The following is an 18,108-nucleotide window of genomic DNA, read 5'->3' on the forward strand; positions in this document are numbered from 1 at the left end:
TTGCTCTGTCGAAGTGTTAGTGGAGCTACTGGCTTAGGAGACGGGTGAACAATATGAAGGGAGGTAGCACAGAAACAGCGGGGATGTAGGACACTGGTAACGGGCGGGGGAGACTCACTAGTATCGTGGTTGACGGTAAGCCTCAGCAACGAGAGGTCAGGGCCATAAATGGCGCAACCGTCGCCGATGAGCTTCAAGTCGGCACTGACTCCATCGCTGTGCCAGTCGACGTTGGAAGCCGAGTAGCCTCGGCACTTCTCGTTGACACCGGGAGTGAGGTCGGCGAGCGCACGAGCGGACAGCAGCGACGCCGCGATGAAAAGTGTTTGGACTGGGAAACTCCACATAGCGGGCGGGGGGGGGGGGGGGGGGGGGGGGGGGGGGGGGGCGGCCGATACGAGGAAGATTGAGTGAAGAACAGAACCGTACTGTGACCTGAGGGGATCAGGCTTCACATTTGTACCTCTCCACGTCTCGACGAAAGGGCCCGGTCAATGCGCCATAGGTTCGGGGGTCCACCGCCAAGCCCGGAGCGCGCTGCAGCCACTGCGTCACCTCTGCCGATGTCAGGCTCCGCCGCCGCAACTCTTCCCCGCACACTTCGCTCGGTGTAAGTCCTTCTCGACGGCGGTCCCGTAGCTAGCGTTGGCGCATCCGCATCCCAGATGTGCGGGGGAATCACCATGCAGCCCGCCGCTCGCCATGTGGTCCGACCTTGATCGGGAAGCTGGCCGAGCAGACTCCTCAACTAATATAAACGAGGGTGCTCAAGCAATATCGAGACATCTTTTTCTTTTTCGGCGCTGAGCTTCAATGTCGAAAGAGAGTAAGGTTTCCTCCCGGCGGGGGCGGGGGTGGAGTGTGGAGAATGATCGCTGGAAGCGAGCGAGTCAGCCTTTCGCGAGATGGTAGGGAAAAACATCCGAGTCGCGTGCCAGCCACAGTGTGGCGTGGTGAGCCACAAAGAGCTCGATAGAGTTAATTACTTTGCTACGGTGTGCCTTCCAGTGGCAGTCGGCATTGCCGCATTGCCGCATTGTGGCCACATGGGAAACAGGCCCTTTATGCACGAGTAAGAATGCACCAGGCGCACCTCACGTTCTCACCCCTGACCCCTGGAACGGGATACTCTCTTGCGTTGCAGTCGCTAGTGCACACTAACCACTCAAAAGAAGTAGCACTGCCACACCTTCACTCCCACCGAACAATTTATGGCATAACTTGGCGCGCTGACCGGGCGCGCTCACTGGAGTGGAAACATGTATGCAGGCGGCGACATCACCATCACTCGGTTTCCCAATGAACTGGAAATAGAAGTATTTAGACAACCACCGCGTCTGCAGAAGGATGTCCCCCCTGAACGGATATCCCTTGAGCACTGTGGCGCTGTACTTGTATTTTATTTTTTTTATTTTTATTTACTGCCGCAGTAAAGAGTTTAGCGCTGCAACGCAGGACCTACCCCCCCTGGAACCCGGTGCACCGCCTCCCCCGCGTTGAGCCACACTATATCCGCAGCGGCTGCTGCACACGAAGAACGAATCGAAATCCAATCGAAAAGGCCGTTTGCGGGGGCGGGCGCGGAACTGGCGCCAGTCCGGATGACGGAAAATTGGCGGTGGCTCGTTGGGCTATGTATGCTACTAGAATATTCCACACCCGCTGTCAGATCTACCGACAGTCAACTTCCTAAACGGCGGCCCACCACATTGGCTCCATTATCGCTGCCTCCGCTGCCACGTTACGGTGCCTTGCGCATGCATGCATGCTTGCTTGTTTGCCATGTTTTCCGCGTGGCGTGGGTTCTGCAGAACGGTCTTCCCGCCGGTCTCCCCATTACTTTGTTCTTCTCCGCATGCTTCCTCGATTAATCCCTCACAAAGCTGCATGATGATGGTGATGCGCGAACAACGTGGAATCCACATCGGCGTGAGTGAACGGGGAACCGACCGAACCACACACACACGAAGTCGGCAGTAGTGAGATGGTGGATGGGGTCGTATGTGCGTGAAGACAACACCACTGCGAGTACATACAGATGCGAACATTCGATTGGTCCGGAAGTCTTCACGAACAGCGGTTTGGTTCTCCTCCCGTAAAGGCCCAAGCCACGATGGCAGCCAGTGCAGGACGGATACTCGGGGATTGTAATGTAGAATGTATATACTTCTGAATACTGCTACATGTATTCCAAATACTGCTAGGTGACTGGACTAGACGATACAGAACACAGCTGGCAGGGAATAGTAAACGGGCATGGGCCCCCGAGAATAGTCGCAGAGCGCTGTAGGATTCCCGCTGATTCCTCGATCGCCATGGTATTGTGGAGTCCAATATTGTGGAGTCCAATATTGTGGAGTCCAACTACTACTTCGCGTAAACTTCGGACGGATGACCGATCAGGCGTCGCCCGCCGGCCATCTTAAGTTGCGACTTTCGAATACAGAATGGCCACACTCCCGGTCATGGTGTGGGGGGCGATGGCGGGCACGGAGATCTGTACTGCATCGGCACTGGGTATCTAGTATGATTCATCTAAATATACTCGATTCCACACTTTGACACTTGCCAAGAGTAGCGGCCACAGCTCTGAGGGCGGCTTCATCGGCGGCGGCGGAGGAGGAAGAGGGATGACGCTCTACTTGGCGGATGCAGAGTCGAAAAGCGAGGAGCACCCACGCCTTGACCGGGGTGCTGGAGCACGTTGATCGGCGGTGCGGCTCGATTGGTGGCAGGGAGCTTATGGTTGGCGGGAGAGGTTGCGTTGCCGCGGGAACCTCTCCTATACGGACCTGAACTGAGTCCAGAGCTGGCGGACCATGGTGGTCGCGGCAGTCGTTTTGGACGGGAGCTCATATCTGTGCGGCGATATTGTCAAAATTTGACGTCCGAAGATGATGCAACTCGGATCGGATCATCGGAAGTCTTGGACAATGGAAGCTCTCGGAGCACCCGAGGATGGATCGATGTGATGGATTGGCATTTCAAGTTTTAACCAGTAGTTCCGGCCTCAATTTCTGAGCTGCTAGGGATGGGGTTATGGAGACTTGGTATTGTCGGCAATGGATATGCAGATACCGATGCAAGGATGTCTAGACGATGTTCTGTTACTTCTCGTGCTTCTCGTTCGCCCAGGGCCCAGGGAGGCCCTCTATGTACATGTCCTATCCGCTTCAAGATATCATTCCTTCACGTAGAAGATATTCACGTCATCAGATAGTTCGCCAGGGGTTTTTGATGTATCCAACAAATCGTAAGTCAGGAGCCTTCAAGAATCCTGCTGTTGGAGGTATTGAGGCCATTGCTTCAGGGCGCTGAAGCCGTCGAAGAATTAGCGAGGGATAGAAGAGGATTGTCCATCGCAGGGCACCCACCACTTTCTAAGCATCGAAGTCCTGTTTCCAGCACGGAAAAAAACCCCGCGTGGTCTAGTGGCCCAGGCCACGCAAACGGTGGGAGGAGTTGGGGGAAAATTGCGGGTTCAACCCAGGTGAAATGTTGGAAGGATTGGTGGTCGAGATCACCGCAACGATCACGATGGGGAGAGGTGTTGTGTTATTCTCTAGGAACTACGATCCGAGTACACATCTAGCAGGCGTGACAATGGACATCGTCTCAAAGAACGATGCCATGCGCAATCCGTAGATGGTGCCTGACGGAGCCGCTGTTACTGTTGTAGCAGCTGCGCTTGTCGAGGCAGTGCTTGCATACCCAGTGACGTTCAACCTTGACCGCGACAGGGTCCCCATGCTGCCATATCACAGACGTCAGCTTCTGCCGGCCTGCGGTCAGCGCAGGTGCCGGTTCCGCAAATTTCGCGGGTGGAACGCTGGGTGCCTGGGCACTGTCTTGATGCTTGACGCGTTTGGAGCTCCGCCGAGTCTCTGGGACCCTGGGTGTCACCTGCGTGGTCGAGACCCTGTGGTTTTTCGCCGGCGGAACGCTGGGTACCTGGGTACCGTCTTGACGCTTGAAGTGCTTGCTGCCCCGCCGAGTCTCTGGGACCCTGTTGTTCACCAGCGTGGTCAGGACGAGATGGGGGAGACTCAGTAACAACTCTAACCGGAAGGTTGCTTGCTCCCAGTCATCTGGTAGCGAGTGTTCTTCGAGTAATCCGCCCTCTCCGACGACCAAGACCCGGGGAAGGAATTTTGGCGGCTCCTCAATACTGGACCGGAGGGTGACGTTGATGACCGACCAGTCAACCGTGGTGACGGTGCCCTTAACGGTCTTGACCAGCTTGACGTCGCAAGCCTGCGTGTTCCCCGGGAGCTTTGTAATGATGGCCGGGAGCTCCTCGGTGATCGTCCCAACCTTCCAGTCCCAACCGTCGTCGGAGTCCCGACCGTCGTCAGAGTCCCGATCGTCGTCAGAGTTCCGATCGTCTTCAGAGTCCCAACCGTTGTCAGAGTCGCAACCGTTGCCAGAGTCCCAACCGTTGTCAGACCTACAGGGCGATTAGCGGAACGAACAGCTGTAAGTGACTGTAAGTCGGAAAAAATCTACATGGGTGCGATCGAGCTGTTCATTGCGTGTTGATGTTGCGTGTTGCGTGTTGGGGGTTATGTGTTCTGTTTGAGGTTTCGGCGTTGCGGGATGTGGGTTGGTTGCGAAGTGTGAAGCAAAGAAGGTGGATGAGAGAAGGGGATTGAAGTATAGAAGCGTAGGCTGTGTGTAGGGCAACGGGAGTGATTAGGGGCAACGGGAGCCAGAATGTGAGTGGTGTTTTCACAAGCTGTGTATTGGCCGACACACAACTCACTAGTTTCAATGACTGGTGGGTGAAGGTGTCTTTTGAAAATGTGACGAGAATTCCCCACAAGTATGGAGTATAGAAGCGAAACCGTTGTAATACTGGTTGTTGACGGGAAGGGCAGGCTACTGGCGACTGCTCACAGAGGTGCCCAGTGTTCTCTCATCCGATCCGAGCCAGGAACAGACGGTTGCAAAAGTTCTTCATCAGGTCCGAGCCGGTCACGGACGGGTCGGTCCCCGTCCGACGGTGGTGGACAGCCGTCCAAGTCACGGAATACGATTCGGCTGTTGATGATTTCTTAGCACTGATATCCTACGCCTCACCGCGTCAGCAGCACATACCTCACCGCTCCGCAAGCTGTGCGAAATTGCAGCATTCTGACTCGGACGCCTAAGTTGCGACGTCCTGTCCCTACCACAGAGCCCTAAGCACCCTATCTCACTCGGACACTCAAGTTCCGCACCCGAAATCAGGTTTTGTCCAAGGCGTAGCAGACTGCCATCGACGGCTGGACCGGACGACGGAGAACACTGGTGGACGGTCTACCCCCGCTGGGCTCCCGAGTCTCGTAGTCCAGCACCTCTACTGCATCCTTTCCCACCGTAAAGGTAGCATAGCATCAAGAATGACGAGGGATAGTGGTTGGCGGGATTACGTTCGACATTCCGTCCTTGTCAAAAACGCCCCCTCCTTTCTGTCCACTTCCATCACTCGCCATGGTACTCATTGTGGCTGTTGTGATATCTCACTCGTTGCTCAGTCGCTTACGCAGAAGATCCTGTGGACGGAGGTGCGAAAGAAGACTGGCCGAGGGAATGATAGGTTTAAAATTAGGGACCTCTTTGCCAATCAAGATTGCAGCAAGGCCGTCCTCTACTTCCTCACCACCACAGATGTGGGCCGGCGGGTGCCCCCTTTGGGGTAGAGCCACAAGCATTTCCGAGCTTGACCTCTCTGACTTGGCAGCGGCAGCGGTGGATCCCACCTACCCCATAGCAGGAGAAGAGAGAGAAGGAGCGAGAGCGGCGGCAGCGGAGAGAGTAGCAGCAGCAGAAGAGAGGCGACAGGCTTCCGGCATACGCGAGACGAGATGAGGCGTTAAACAGGCGGGAGGAGTTGGCCAGGGAGCTGTGAGGTAGGGTTTTGAGAAAGACTGACGCTTTTCCTTTCCATTCCAGTTTGTCATCTCATTTGGTCTTCTCTCTTTCTGTCTTTCCCTTTGTTATGCGTGGATGGGCCGGGCGGAGGGCAATAGGAAACCCACATCGAGCTCGCGGCCAGCGGTCGGAGAAAGTGGGGTGGAACCGGACGTGTATACAGCCATGATCTTCTAGGGTCGAATGCTACGATGATGAAACAAAACAAAGTTCGTCGCAAACCTCATGCAGGGTCCGTACTACTATAGTGTAGAACATGCAGATACGCGCGATAAACCACTATGGAGAGAGAGAGGGAGAGAACATCGATTTATTATCGCATACGGCCTTAGTAGGTAGATCATCGCAGTCGAATGCTTTGGATATCACTCGGGTTCTTGCATATCTCGGTCCGGATTGGACACCGTTCTACACTACAGCATGTAGCTACGGAACAGGAGAAAAGGAGAAGGGTGGAATAATGGAAGCAACAGACGGGAGACAAGGTCATTGACGAGTTGGGGGCGGTGAGCGGACGAGAGGGGGTGGTAGGTAGAGTCCCTAGGGTACAAGTAATGAGGCAAACCAGCATTTTATGGTCAATGAGGTTGCAAGAAACACCATCCTAAAATAAGTTCACTCAATTAGTGAATGGCGTGAGGTCCAAGATGTCACATTAACGGAGACGTCACTCAATGCAGCATAATGATGAATGCGACAAGACGTAGAGGCGCTGGGTTTTGAGATGGTATTGTTGCAAAATGCGATATTTTGAGTAATTTGCAGTGTTATCAAATCGGTTACATTCATATGTGGTACTATATACGGCTTATTCTCCTATGCCTTCCTCTAGTTACGCCGCAGCACCGCCCTCTCCCTACCGCGGATAGCATACTCTCCTTGCCGCTGTCCTTGCTGTCCTTGCCTTGTCCTTTCATGATGTCCTCGCTGTCGGTTCCATCTCTTACTATGCAGTCCTACACTCGAGTCAGCTCAATCTCACTGCGGATATCACTGCCATCTCACCACAGATACCACGCTCTCGTCGCTGTCCTCGCCTGTCCTCCTATGCCATCCTACAAAATCAGCCCAGTCTCGTAGCGGATACCACACTGTTGTGGAAGTGATTGAGCAGCTGTCTGTGAGAGGAGGAAGTGGATGATGCAGAGATGGAGCAGGTAGCGAGGGGAGGAGCTGTCAGCGAGATGAGGAGCTGTCAGCGAGTAGCAAGAAGGGCTATCAGGGGGGGGAGCAGTTGTCAACGAGGAGGATAAGTTCTCAGCGAGTAGTAGGAAGAGCGATCAGGGAAAAGGAGGAGTGGTCAGCGAGGAGGACTTGTTGTGAGAGGAAGAATTGATTGAGGAGATATCAGCGAGGGGAAGGGGGACTGTCATCGAGAGGAGGAGTTGCGGGGGAGGGGAGAGTAGGAGCTATGGTGAGAGTAGGAGATACGTCAGGAGTAGCAGTTGCGGCGGGTGTGGGAATAGCTTGCGGCGGGAGTAGGAGTAGGAGCTATGAGAGAAGAGGTATCAGCAGAAGTAGTGGTAGCAGTTGCGGTGGGAGTAGCAGTTGCAGCAGGAATAGCAGTTGCAGCGGGAGGAGGAGTTGTGATGGTGATGAAAACAGGAATAGGAAGCAGGAGAAGAAGAAGAAGAAGAAGAAGAAGAAGAAGAAGAAGAAGAAGAAGAAGAAGAAGAAGAAGAAGAAGAAGAAGAAGAAGAAGAAGCAGAAGCATACGGCCCCGCCATGGACGCTAGCGTCGACTCCCGCCAACGTTGATGCTCCCCACTAACCACATCCGCTTCCTGGCACAGATACATCCTCCTCCTCCTGCTTCTGCCTCCTTCCGCCGACAGCTCCCTCGCTGGACCCTAATAATCTTCGGGCCGGCCGGACTATTCCCAAGTCTGGCCGTTTGCAAGTCCATTGTGTGGTGGCAGACGAGAGTAGAGGTTCAAGATCAACTATCCTGTAGATGATGGTGATGACTAGAGAGAGAGAGGAGGTGGAGGTTGAACGTGTATTCTGCAGACGAGATGAAGATGATGAGGGAGAGAGAGTGAGATGAGACCTGTCGGACAGCCTTCAAGTTCGCTGCCTGCCCGCTGCCTGTCCGCTGCCTGCCCGCTGCCTGCCCGCTGCCTGCCCGCTGCCTGCCCGCTGCCTGCCCGCTGCCTGCCCGCTGCCTGCCCGCTGCCTGCCGAGTTTGCTGCATTTACTAGCAATAATGCATTTAGCACGGTGCGTATCTGTCACCAAATGAGGAGCACCTCATGCTGCGACATTTCGGATGCAGTCAATGAGTGATTCACTCATTCCTTGTACCCTAGGGAGTGCGGACATCCAAAAACACATCTACCCCACTTTCTCTGGGCTCAGCCTTCTTCTTCGGCCGTTCTTCGCCCGCCCTTTCCCCCTCATCGTCGGGCAGTAAGCCTTCATTAGCCTCGCCCCTCGGCCCGGATGTGTGCTCCTTCACACCATGTCACCACGCACCAGGCCCGAGAAAGGCCTACCCACCCACAACAAAATCCCAGGATCGAGCGCCTGGCTCACCGTCACACCTGCCAGTTGAGCCTCCCGGACCACCCCGCTCTGCCGAACATTACCCCGCTTCCTTCTGAGTAATACCCCGCTTCCTGTGTCTATTGGTGACACGCGGACTCTGCGCGTGTCAGCCGCACAGATGTACTCCCTGGGTGAGCGTGCATACTGCTGCCCGTTCTATGTCTTCATTGGTGAGCGCGGAGATCGTTTGGAAGGCGAATACTCGCTGCCGCATCAGTCATGACATGATCCGGCGACTGTTTATGCACGTTGTTGCGCGAAACGGAGCAGGCGAGCCGACACGCATCGGTAGCGGAGCAAACTGGAACATGTGATCTTGCGGTGATCCTACATGTGTATCTGTGTATTCCTCGGTTCCGCAAGTACACTGCTCGGCCTGCCGAACAATTGGTATGGAGAAGTTGTGTCATGCATTCGCGCAATGGCTGATCCACTGTGCCATACGAGTAGATCCAGTCGCCTCTATCCGTCGCCGGTCGATCTCTATCCGTCGCCGGTCCCCGCTACCCGTCGCCGGTCGCAGCTGTTTATTCTTTTCCACCACCACCCGACCGGCGCCGAGCCGAAGCATCTCCACTTCCCCCGCATTACGCGCAGACAGAGACTCGCTAAGCCCTGCTTATCGTGTGCGGAAACATCCACAGAATCTACATAAACCTTTCCCCCCCCACGTGTATGCCATATCAAGCTGCATATAAACCGAGCGCTGCATCACGGTTTCGATGAGCAACCGTTGGAGAGCCTCGCGTGCCAGCAGCTACCGAAGTGAACCCGAATCTGAGGACGCAAGCGCGAGTATTCCTTTATTGGCGACAAGTGATAGTGGTAAAACGAATCATCCTCAGAACATCTACCCTTCCCATTGCACTCAAAGTTCTTCATCTCGCTGACAATGCATAGACCATCTTGCCTTCTCATCAACCTATAAGCGACACCGCTCAACCAGTGCCATGGCGAAAAGCCAGGATGAACCCGAGGCGACTGCCGGGGGTGACGACCTCCCCGACTCCGGGACGTCAATAACAGGCTTGCTGATATACAACCTGCAAAGGTGGAGCCGCGAGCGCTATCCCGGTGCGGCCTTGTTCAACTTTGGGACATTCCTCCTTCCTGCTATCTACGGCACGCTGTCGAAACTGTGGGTCTCGCAGATTGATAGCTCGCTGGTGGCTACGACCGACGTGTGTACGTACGTGTTAATTGCTTTTCCTCTGATCGATCGTTGTTTATTACACCATCACCATCATCATTGACAGCTCAAGTCAATAATACCCACTGGCCGTATGTCGTATGTAGATACATTGGCGTTTTCGCCGAAGTCCTCAACGAGGGCCTCCCCCGAGTTTCCTACCTCATCATCGGCGACCGCTCCTCGCGTACCATGCACTCACGCATCCAGCTCTCCAACACGCTCATCGTCTTCCGGACGCTTCTGGGCCTGATCATGTCGATCGTATTCGCCACGTCGGCGACGCGGTTCGCGCAAACCTTCGAGATTATCCGCCCCGCGCTTCTCTCGATCATGTGCGTCCTCCTGATCGAAATCCCGCTGTTCCTGATCCTGACCTTCGCCGCCGTGCGGCCGTTCGCGCTGTACCTCTCCGGGATTCAGGCGGTAGCGGACGTAGTCCGACATACGTGGCGCACGATCGACTGGTGCTACATATTCTACGCGGTGTCGACACAGGCTTCGGCGATCCTGCTCGCGACCCTGCCCGAGCTGTATTGGTGGAAATCTTTCGCTTCGAATCTACTCTGGGACCGTGGGCCATTGCGATTAGTCGCATCAATATTACTGAGGATACGGCGTGGCGGTTTCATGCGGTTGTGTTTGGGGGGAGTTTGGTGCCGAGTGCTGGTGTTACCGCAGTGGTTGTCGGGTGGTGGTGGTGGTGGTCGTTCGGGAGGGGGAGGGCGAGGCTCGGAAGGTGGGTGGCCACGTAGGTCGACGGTATGAGATGGAGGAGGTGGCAAGCAAAAGAATAATGATTCAATCCACATATATTCGTACGGTCCGCTGTGCGCAATGTCGCCGCCAGTCAGGTGTCTACCATGACAAAATGGAATCGATACCCGGCCCGACGATACCACCAAATCACACTCATGGCAATTTCTAACTCAACAAGACAATAGAAAGCTTGGTATATCAGCCCTTCGCTTCCAGAAAGGCAGTCACTCTCCGTGGAATCGGCTTCCTCGATCTCCTCCCTCCGCGTCTCGGTGAGGGCATCTGCTAGGCAGGGTTCTTCAAGTTCTCACTCTGGCCGGGCCTCCGCCGGGTGTCTTGTGAGTTTCTCGTAATATTTCATGCATTCTTTCCTTCAGCTTCTTCCCAATGTGTTCGATTGGGTTCGTGCTATCATGTGAGTTGACGGGCCAGGTCACGTCCTTAGTGATCAATCATCAATGTAGTTCTCCCGACGATCGGACGAATCTCGTGGGTGCGGCGGGTTTTGTAGCGCGCGAGAAACGCGTGAATTGTGGACTGTGGACTTGGGATGGGTTAGACTTTAAAGATTTGGATATTTGGGATAGCGGGAGATTTTGTGATGGAAAGCGAGGATCCGGAACTTCTACAGGAAGGACAGGTGGCCAGACGTGGTGAAGGACTTCATCGTGGTGGGGGTGATGGTGATGGTGGTGCTGCTGCTGCTGGTGCGAGACATCATCGTCGTGGTGGTGGTGAGCGCGGTTGGAAGGAGTGGGTGTTGCAGTGGCGGGGGAGGCGCCGGTGAGGCTGAGTACCCAATCCTGTTTGTTCTGGCCGAATGGCGAACCGTCAGCTATCATCTGAATACATGTATATAGAGAACCCACTTCTGAGATGAGAAGAATAATAATTAAGACTTTCTTTCTTCATATTCCTACATTTCACAGATCTGGTGGCAGACATACAGAATGAGGCGGACACATCGAGCGAGTAGAAGCCTCCATGGAGCTCAACTACGATGACGGCACGCTCAGGGGCAGTGCGCTGGCGAATTACGTCCGGGAAGCCATGGAAATCGCTGGGTTCATTCTTCATACCGATGATGTGCCGGAGACGTTCGGCAAGGATGCCAGATTCGTCGGTGTCGAGGTGCACAACAATGAAGCAACGTTAGGCGTCGGATTTAACTTTTCGCGCTAGTCAGCACTAGGGGCGGGAAGATCACTTTCTATACCACTCTTGTTGCCGATATCTATCATAGTATCTTCTATCAGAAGATCATTCGGCCAGAAAAGAGTTCTAAGCTCAACGATTAGATTATCCGATAGAACACAGATATCGACTCGATGAGTACGCTACATTGTACCTATTGCGTCGTCGGTCTCCGCTGCGTCTACTGGATTAGGATCAAGGGGACATCATCTTCGCCCATCCTTTTGTCCGTCGTCCACCTTCGGCACTGGCACTGGCGCCTGGTATGCTAGTAACTACGTGAACGGCTTAGACGGACGATGTTTTCCCCGGCACTCGTTGCCGACTAAGTAGCACGGTGCGTACCGGTCAGCAAGCGCTGTCAACACTGCGGAAGTGCTAGCAGGGATGGAAGGAAAAGTTATTCCAGTTCCTACGTCAAGATGCAGCGTAGGCACTTTAGGTAAGGCGAACCTTGAGCAACCCGGCACTAAGCGTCGGCACTCGGCAGTCAACCGACCGGTCCGTTTTGGACCCAGCACGAATGTACTCAGATTATATCTGCGTTCCCTCACAGGACTCTATCAATATCATTTGTATTACACCCCATCACTGTACGGTAATCACAGTTGTGGTTGAATGACAACCGGTGATGCCGGGATTTTCCTTGATCTCCTTGGGGTTATTTCAACTTCACATTCGGCAACGACTCTCGACACACACGTGCGATCACCAGAGGCCCGGTCGTTGGGAGGAAGATTCTCTACAAGCGCCTAATCCTCCTCACAGGGAACATTCTAGAGCATCATCTCTGTGTTTAGTCAACAATCGATATGTAGTCTTTCATGCAACTTTACCAAGATCTATAGCTCAGAACTCTCACTTCCGTACAGAGCCGAAGAACATACACAACTCCAAGAAGCGGTGGTTGGAAAGACCTCCGGCCAATTTGCGCGCGCTGTGATGCCTCTAGCTTCTGCAAAGGAACGGTGATTATCGAGCCCTGCTTTTGACCCGGCATCTGGAGGCAACCAGTAACAAAACTGCGCGCCCCGAGATGAGCCGGAGATGGGCGGGATTTTAGCTTGAGCTACGCCTTTAGCTTCATCTACAGCTCTAGCTTGATCCACAACTTTAGCTTGATCTTCACCTAGGTACCTACGCTATATCTTCTGTCGGCGCAGTCTGTCGGCACCGAAAGACTGCGCCGACAGCCCTCAAAGAAGGGATATAAAGACACCTCCTGTATCGGTTACTTATCCTCACAAACCACCACTGCAGACCTCCTCGAAGAAAACACCGCGACTAATCACCACCACCACGACTACCAGCACCACCTCACTCTCCCCAAGCCATGAAGCTCCTCTCCATCGCTGCCGCAGCTGCCATCCTCACGGTCGCCTCGGCCGCACCCCCCACCCTCAGCGCTCGCGCCGGCAACAGTGCCACCTGCAAGTACACCGATTCCTCGGCGTCGTTCACGCTTCTCGACTTAAGGTTCGAGCTTCGGGGGCGTGGGTCAACGACTGGGGCAAAGGGTTCCTGGACAACCTGCACGGGCGGTGCCGGAAGATCACGAACTGGACTTTCGACTACCCCAACGGCGTTGGCAGAGCCAGGTTCGCCGCATCGAGTCTGCTCAAGGCGGGTTGCGTCGAGGATGCTATCTGGCTCGCGAGCAAGCCTACTGGCGCTATTAGAGGCGTGTCGTGCTCTTACCAGAATCCACAAGCTTCCTTCCCTAACAACACAGCGATACCACGTTCTATGCTACTAATAAGACATTCGCTTGTAAGCAGCTTGAAGAACCCTGAATGCTGGTAGAAGTATTCAGTCCTCTGCCGTAACTTTTAGAACGACGGGATCATGAATTCTAACGCTCATCTGGACAGAAGTAGAAAACCGTCCTCCACTTTTGAAGCGGGCCGCGGCGACGAAAGCACGGAGGATTTTTTGCGAGCAGTGTAGATTTCCATCTGGGGATGAAGATCGTGATGAACAGTAGTAGTAGGGTAGTGGCAGGAAGATTTTTGTGCTGTTACGGGCCTGGATATCGCTATCGTGGTAGGTGATACGAAATTGTGCGATGAAGTTCCATCCGTACGAGGACCCCACCGACTGGGATAGTTTCCGCTCACGTTGTCGTTTCTAAGTAATTTAGCTATTATCTACCCTGATAGTAGCTGACTTTCGTGGTAGTTCCTACGTTTCCTCATAAGGCCACCTCGCCCCCTACTTCCATAGCGTCCCCCGCTATTTGGTAGGCAACGTTCCCCGAAGTTCACTGTTCTGTAGGTACTGCACATGGATACGACGGTATTCATCTACGCACAAGAAAAAGGTGATTCTTGGTCCACATTTTGCAGTGATGGCCCACCAAATCTCCCTCGGCTAGTACGCAGCGCCGCTAGACCTGAGCGACTCCGACAACTCCGGCTTGGTTGTCTCCTACTGCCGATACCTCCGGAGATACAGTACAAAATGTACACAAGATCAACAAGGGTTACCAGCATCTTCGGTCGGTGTAGAGGTTCGACGCCCCTGTTGTTGCCAGTTGGCAAACTGCAATGCGTGTTCAGCTGCTTTTCTGACGCCGTGGAGTTCTATGTCGTACACTCCAACTTGCGTGCCTGGGGGGAATGTACCTGGTATCTTCCGTGGAAGGGGGCGGCTGGGTTATTGACGGAGAGGTAGGCTGCACTAGCTTTGTCGTCAGGATCGATTCATCGGTCAAGTAGTAGGTTTCGGGCTTTGTCAGTTGCTGCTCCGATCAAATTCGTGACAAAGGCTTCCATCACCGGCGGATAGTCTTCTGTGAGGTACTACCCGATTTTTGAAGCTTCCCCGATACCACTTATAAGGGAATGAGAGGATCATGGTCAGTCGTGCGCAGAAAGGCTTGGTTGGAAGTGCTATTCCATCTTCACCATCTCCACTGGTCCTCTGTGCTGAGGCTCAGTTCATACACAACGTACCTCGGTTAACGAAATACGTCTTCTGCCACCCTCACTATGTCCCTGTGATGAAGTCCGAGTTCTCTGCCCAACCATCTGTCTGCTTCGAGTTTCCGCTACCATATGGAAGGCCAGCTTTTGGACACAGTCCCTCACATATCGGCCCTTATTACCAATAGACTACATACAAATATCCGTCATTGAATATCCTGCGAATGCATGCTTTATCGGTTGGGGGAAATTGTAGTAGTTGTACGTCAAAAAGCACTAGTTAGTAGGGAACGTACCGGTATTTCTCCACACACCGGGCCGCATCTCCTTCAGAACACAGCAGCACTACCATGTGGCAGATTGCCGCGCAGTAGTCCAGCAGCATATCCGCTGCAGAGTTGCGGAGTGATTCCCGAGATCAGGACCGGCAGATGTGACGCACGGTGGCGACTGACCGCGGGCAAGCCGAAACGAAACGGCGAAAGAAGACAGCGCGCATTGGACTCGCTGCCGGCCACTACTACCTACTGGATAATTAATTTATGCAGACACTGTATATAAGCGAACTTTCCCCTCCACGTTCCTCATCATGCGCGGTTCACTTGGGTTCGATGAACCGTGGGATATGTTGGCCCAATCGCACACACGACCAGGCGAGCCGGGGAGAAACCCCGTCTCCAATGCCCTGTGTGTATGCACACATGCGTGCTGCTCCCAATCGATACTGAACGGGGATGCCGATGGACGGGTGATTTTACCAACTGGTTAGCCCCTTTTATCGCTGTGGCTGGTATTTCGGCGGTAAGTAACTACATGTCGCGTATGTACTCTACATACCTGGCTGTGCGGAAAAGCTGCACTCTCGCCAAACGTCGTGTGCAAGGGGACCTTTCTCTGGACGTCAACCCTACTATGTAGTACTGCCGAAGGGGCCTGCTCTCGATGCTGCCAAGCGCAGGATCAACCAAGCTAAGTACTTACAGTAAGAAGAAGCGATACTTTTGCGATTCCTACATATCGGTACCAGCTGAAACCCCAGCAGATAGGTAGCAGATTTACCCGGTGTTTTGGCGGAGAATACTACCAGCGAACCACCCGAGTCCGGCGTCAGCCCGAGCTGTGATGAATTGTGTCCAAGCTTTGATGGATCCAGCACTGTGGCCTTTGACATCAGGATCGCACCTCCTTCTGCAGTAGCTGTATTTACATCTCTATCTTTCTTTTTTTCTTTCGTCCTCGTCGTTCGTTACTGCTACACGAGAGTACTTGCTACTTGCATGATTACTTGAAGTACGACTTACAGAAGTGCTTGGCTGGTCGCCATGCGGTGTGGACTCTTTTTTGTGGGTTAGGGTTCCCGGTGCTCACAACACCATTATCATTGTTACCAGGTAGTACCTATTCACATCTCAGTACATCGGTAACTACTGTACGCACAGGCTGCGTGTCACCTTCCGCCTGTATCAACTTCGCCAACGCCGGTATCACCATATTGAGGTGTACTCGACGCCGACCTCTTGCGAGGACAAAATGCCTATTCCAGTATGTACGATCCCCATCATCCGCTCAATGTGTAGCATGTTACGCATAGTATGTTGAATTCATTGGAAGAAAAAAGACAACAGCGAGCGGTGAAGAAGAACTGGCAGTAGTGGAGATTATTCTGGCACGACGACATGGTACTGCTCTGTGCCGGCGGAGTGCCACCTTGTTCAACAGACCCCACCACCGGCCGGAGTTAGTCAGTGAGTGCGAATCGATGCATTTGCAGGAGCCCTTCAGCATAGCTCGGACCGGAGGCTAGATGTAGCCAGTGTTGGGACTGAGGTCGCCATATCCGTAACCGATGCGCCATTCCTGCCGGTGCGTGAAGGTTGACGGTGATATGGCCACGCGACAGGATTAGTAGATGGTAGTGCAGAGCGCCGGGGAAGGAGGGGCAATGGGATACGGATAGATGGATGAGCGGCATGAAGTGTGATCCGTTTGGAAATACTCGGTACTGTACTTACGGTCTCAAGGGAGGGCAAGAATCGTGGAGTATTAGTACGGTCAGAAGACGTGGGTTTGGGGTCTTGATCCGATAATAGCAACATCATCCGTCCAGCAGAAAACCTAGTTTTTGGTTTACCTTTCCCTCGGACTACACTGCACGTACCCACCGAGGGAGTAAACGTTACCCATCTGTACTTACACCTTTGCTGTCAGCAACTCGCTCTTCATTTGATCCGATGGAGCCGCTCCTCCTCACATGTCACATAACCCTCATTTTCCCACTTCCTTCCGCAGGATTTCCGAATCGTCAAGACTATGGAACACGCAGCAGGCAAAGGACTGCAACCGTGGACCTTCCCTCCTCGGATGAATGAGTGTTTCCTATGCCCGCGGCCCCCACCTGAGCGCATATTGAAAGTTGCAGATGGCCAGACGGCCAAGCCGATGGTTGTCGGCGTCTGCACCGGCTGAGTAGAGTAGGCAATATAGCGACCTCGTACGGACATTCCGCTGCATGATATATCACTATATACACCGCCAGCCCGTCTTGGGAGCTGTCCTGGAGGGGTATAAGTATCCAGCCACCTCGCGGCCAGAATCTGAATACTCCCCCTCATCAACATCAACAAACTCCTTCTTCTCTACTCCACAACACAGCCATATCCACGCCTCACAATGCAGTCCTTCACCGCTCTCATCCTGCTCCTCCTCCCGTTGACGCTCGCCGTCCCCTCGCCGCAAGCCTCCTCGGCCCCGATCGTGCCGCCCAACCCGTGCACGACCAAGTGCGTCACCACCTACAAGTGCCCAACCACCTGGCCCGACTCCTGCTACTGCTACAACAACGCGGTCGCGCTGTGCGCGAGGCAGTGCAAGCAGGAGCCCCTGCCGACCCCCAAGGACTGCACCGTCAAGCCCTCCGATTGCATGGTCAAGTGCGAGACCGTCTGGGAGTCGACATACAACTGCACCGCCATGCCGTTCCCCGATAGCTGCTACTGCAAGAATAAGGGCACCACCGTGTGTGCCGAGCAATGCAAGGAGAAGGCACCCGTTTTGCCCCTGTGCGCCTAGATTTAGTCGCGGTTTCGGATGGGTTTTGTGGTGTGGTGGCGGTCGTCGTAGCCACTCCACCGGACATCTGGGAGGGATTGTGTGGTTGTTGGTCGGGTATGGGCGTGGTGGGAGGTTTTGGGGGACATTTGACTGCGGAAGTTGTGGGTATGAGGATGCTGGGAAAATATTATGTATAAGAAGCAATCGAAAAACACTTGGGTTGTCTCACTCTAGTCTATCCAATGGTGACGAAGTTGCTGCCGTTAGTTTTGTCGCTTGTGCTCAGTCCTCTATGACGGATTTCAAACAAACATTGTGTGGTGAAGATGTGAAAATACACTCTGTTTACACAGCAGTAACCATGCCGACTTAGAGAGCCTCTAAAGAAACGCTTCTGCTGTTATTGGCTACCCCGGAGTCACCTGACCGGAGAGCAAGCAGTAAGTGGGCGTCCCAATCGATGACCGATAGTGGTCATCAGAAGCCACCAGTAGACCACCAAGGCGTTGCGTTCAGCGGATCCTCGAGGTC

The 18,108-nt window shown here is 53.9% G+C and overlaps 6 protein-coding genes across 6 annotated transcripts; 4 read left to right on the forward strand and 2 right to left on the reverse strand.

Moving 5' to 3' along the window:
* Positions 1 to 16: 16 nt before the first annotated feature.
* Positions 17 to 347, reverse strand: BZA05DRAFT_448995 (uncharacterized protein; the record flags this gene model as incomplete). The annotated part of the gene is made up of 2 exons (XM_051487305.1): positions 17 to 25; positions 93 to 347. 2 exons carry the CDS (start codon positions 345 to 347, stop codon positions 17 to 19), a joined length of 264 nt encoding a protein of 87 aa, XP_051335218.1.
* A 3,268-nt stretch (positions 348 to 3,615) lies between these two features.
* On the reverse strand, positions 3,616 to 4,529 carry BZA05DRAFT_448996 (uncharacterized protein; the record flags this gene model as incomplete). The annotated part of the gene is made up of 2 exons (XM_051487306.1): positions 3,616 to 4,447; positions 4,507 to 4,529. 2 exons carry the CDS (start codon positions 4,527 to 4,529, stop codon positions 3,616 to 3,618), a joined length of 855 nt encoding a protein of 284 aa, XP_051335219.1.
* Positions 4,530 to 6,831: 2,302 nt separating this feature from the next.
* On the forward strand, positions 6,832 to 7,684 carry BZA05DRAFT_448997 (uncharacterized protein; the record flags this gene model as incomplete). The annotated part of the gene is made up of 2 exons (XM_051487307.1): positions 6,832 to 6,842; positions 7,519 to 7,684. 2 exons carry the CDS (start codon positions 6,832 to 6,834, stop codon positions 7,682 to 7,684), a joined length of 177 nt encoding a protein of 58 aa, XP_051335220.1.
* Positions 7,685 to 9,410: 1,726 nt separating this feature from the next.
* On the forward strand, positions 9,411 to 11,022 carry BZA05DRAFT_439413 (uncharacterized protein; the record flags this gene model as incomplete). Its single annotated transcript, XM_051486535.1, has 5 exons — positions 9,411 to 9,649; positions 9,757 to 10,182; positions 10,331 to 10,388; positions 10,594 to 10,746; positions 10,841 to 11,022. Coding segments are annotated over 5 exons (1,056 nt in total), but the record flags the coding sequence as incomplete, so codon positions are not given.
* Positions 11,023 to 12,935: 1,913 nt separating this feature from the next.
* BZA05DRAFT_448999 (uncharacterized protein) lies at positions 12,936 to 13,395 on the forward strand (the record flags this gene model as incomplete). The annotated part of the gene is made up of 3 exons (XM_051487308.1): positions 12,936 to 13,095; positions 13,119 to 13,287; positions 13,335 to 13,395. The coding sequence occupies 3 exons, from the start codon at positions 12,936 to 12,938 to the stop codon at positions 13,393 to 13,395; spliced, it is 390 nt and encodes a 129-aa protein (XP_051335222.1).
* Positions 13,396 to 17,147: 3,752 nt separating this feature from the next.
* Positions 17,148 to 17,750, forward strand: BZA05DRAFT_411724 (uncharacterized protein). Its single transcript, XM_051485030.1, has one exon. It carries the CDS (start codon positions 17,197 to 17,199, stop codon positions 17,593 to 17,595), a length of 399 nt encoding a protein of 132 aa, XP_051335223.1. The 5' UTR covers positions 17,148 to 17,196; the 3' UTR covers positions 17,596 to 17,750.
* The last annotated feature ends 358 nt before the right edge of the window (positions 17,751 to 18,108 follow it).

Source organism: Tricharina praecox, assembly GCF_024521635.1.
Source record: "Tricharina praecox strain CBS 144465 chromosome Unknown BZA05scaffold_37, whole genome shotgun sequence".
NCBI lineage: Eukaryota > Fungi > Ascomycota > Pezizomycetes > Pezizales > Pyronemataceae > Tricharina > Tricharina praecox.

Coding starts and splice junctions, on each gene's coding strand:
- BZA05DRAFT_411724 (XM_051485030.1), top strand. CDS start 17,197: ATGCAGTCCTTCACCGCTCTCATCCTGCTCCTCCTCCCGTTGACGCTC.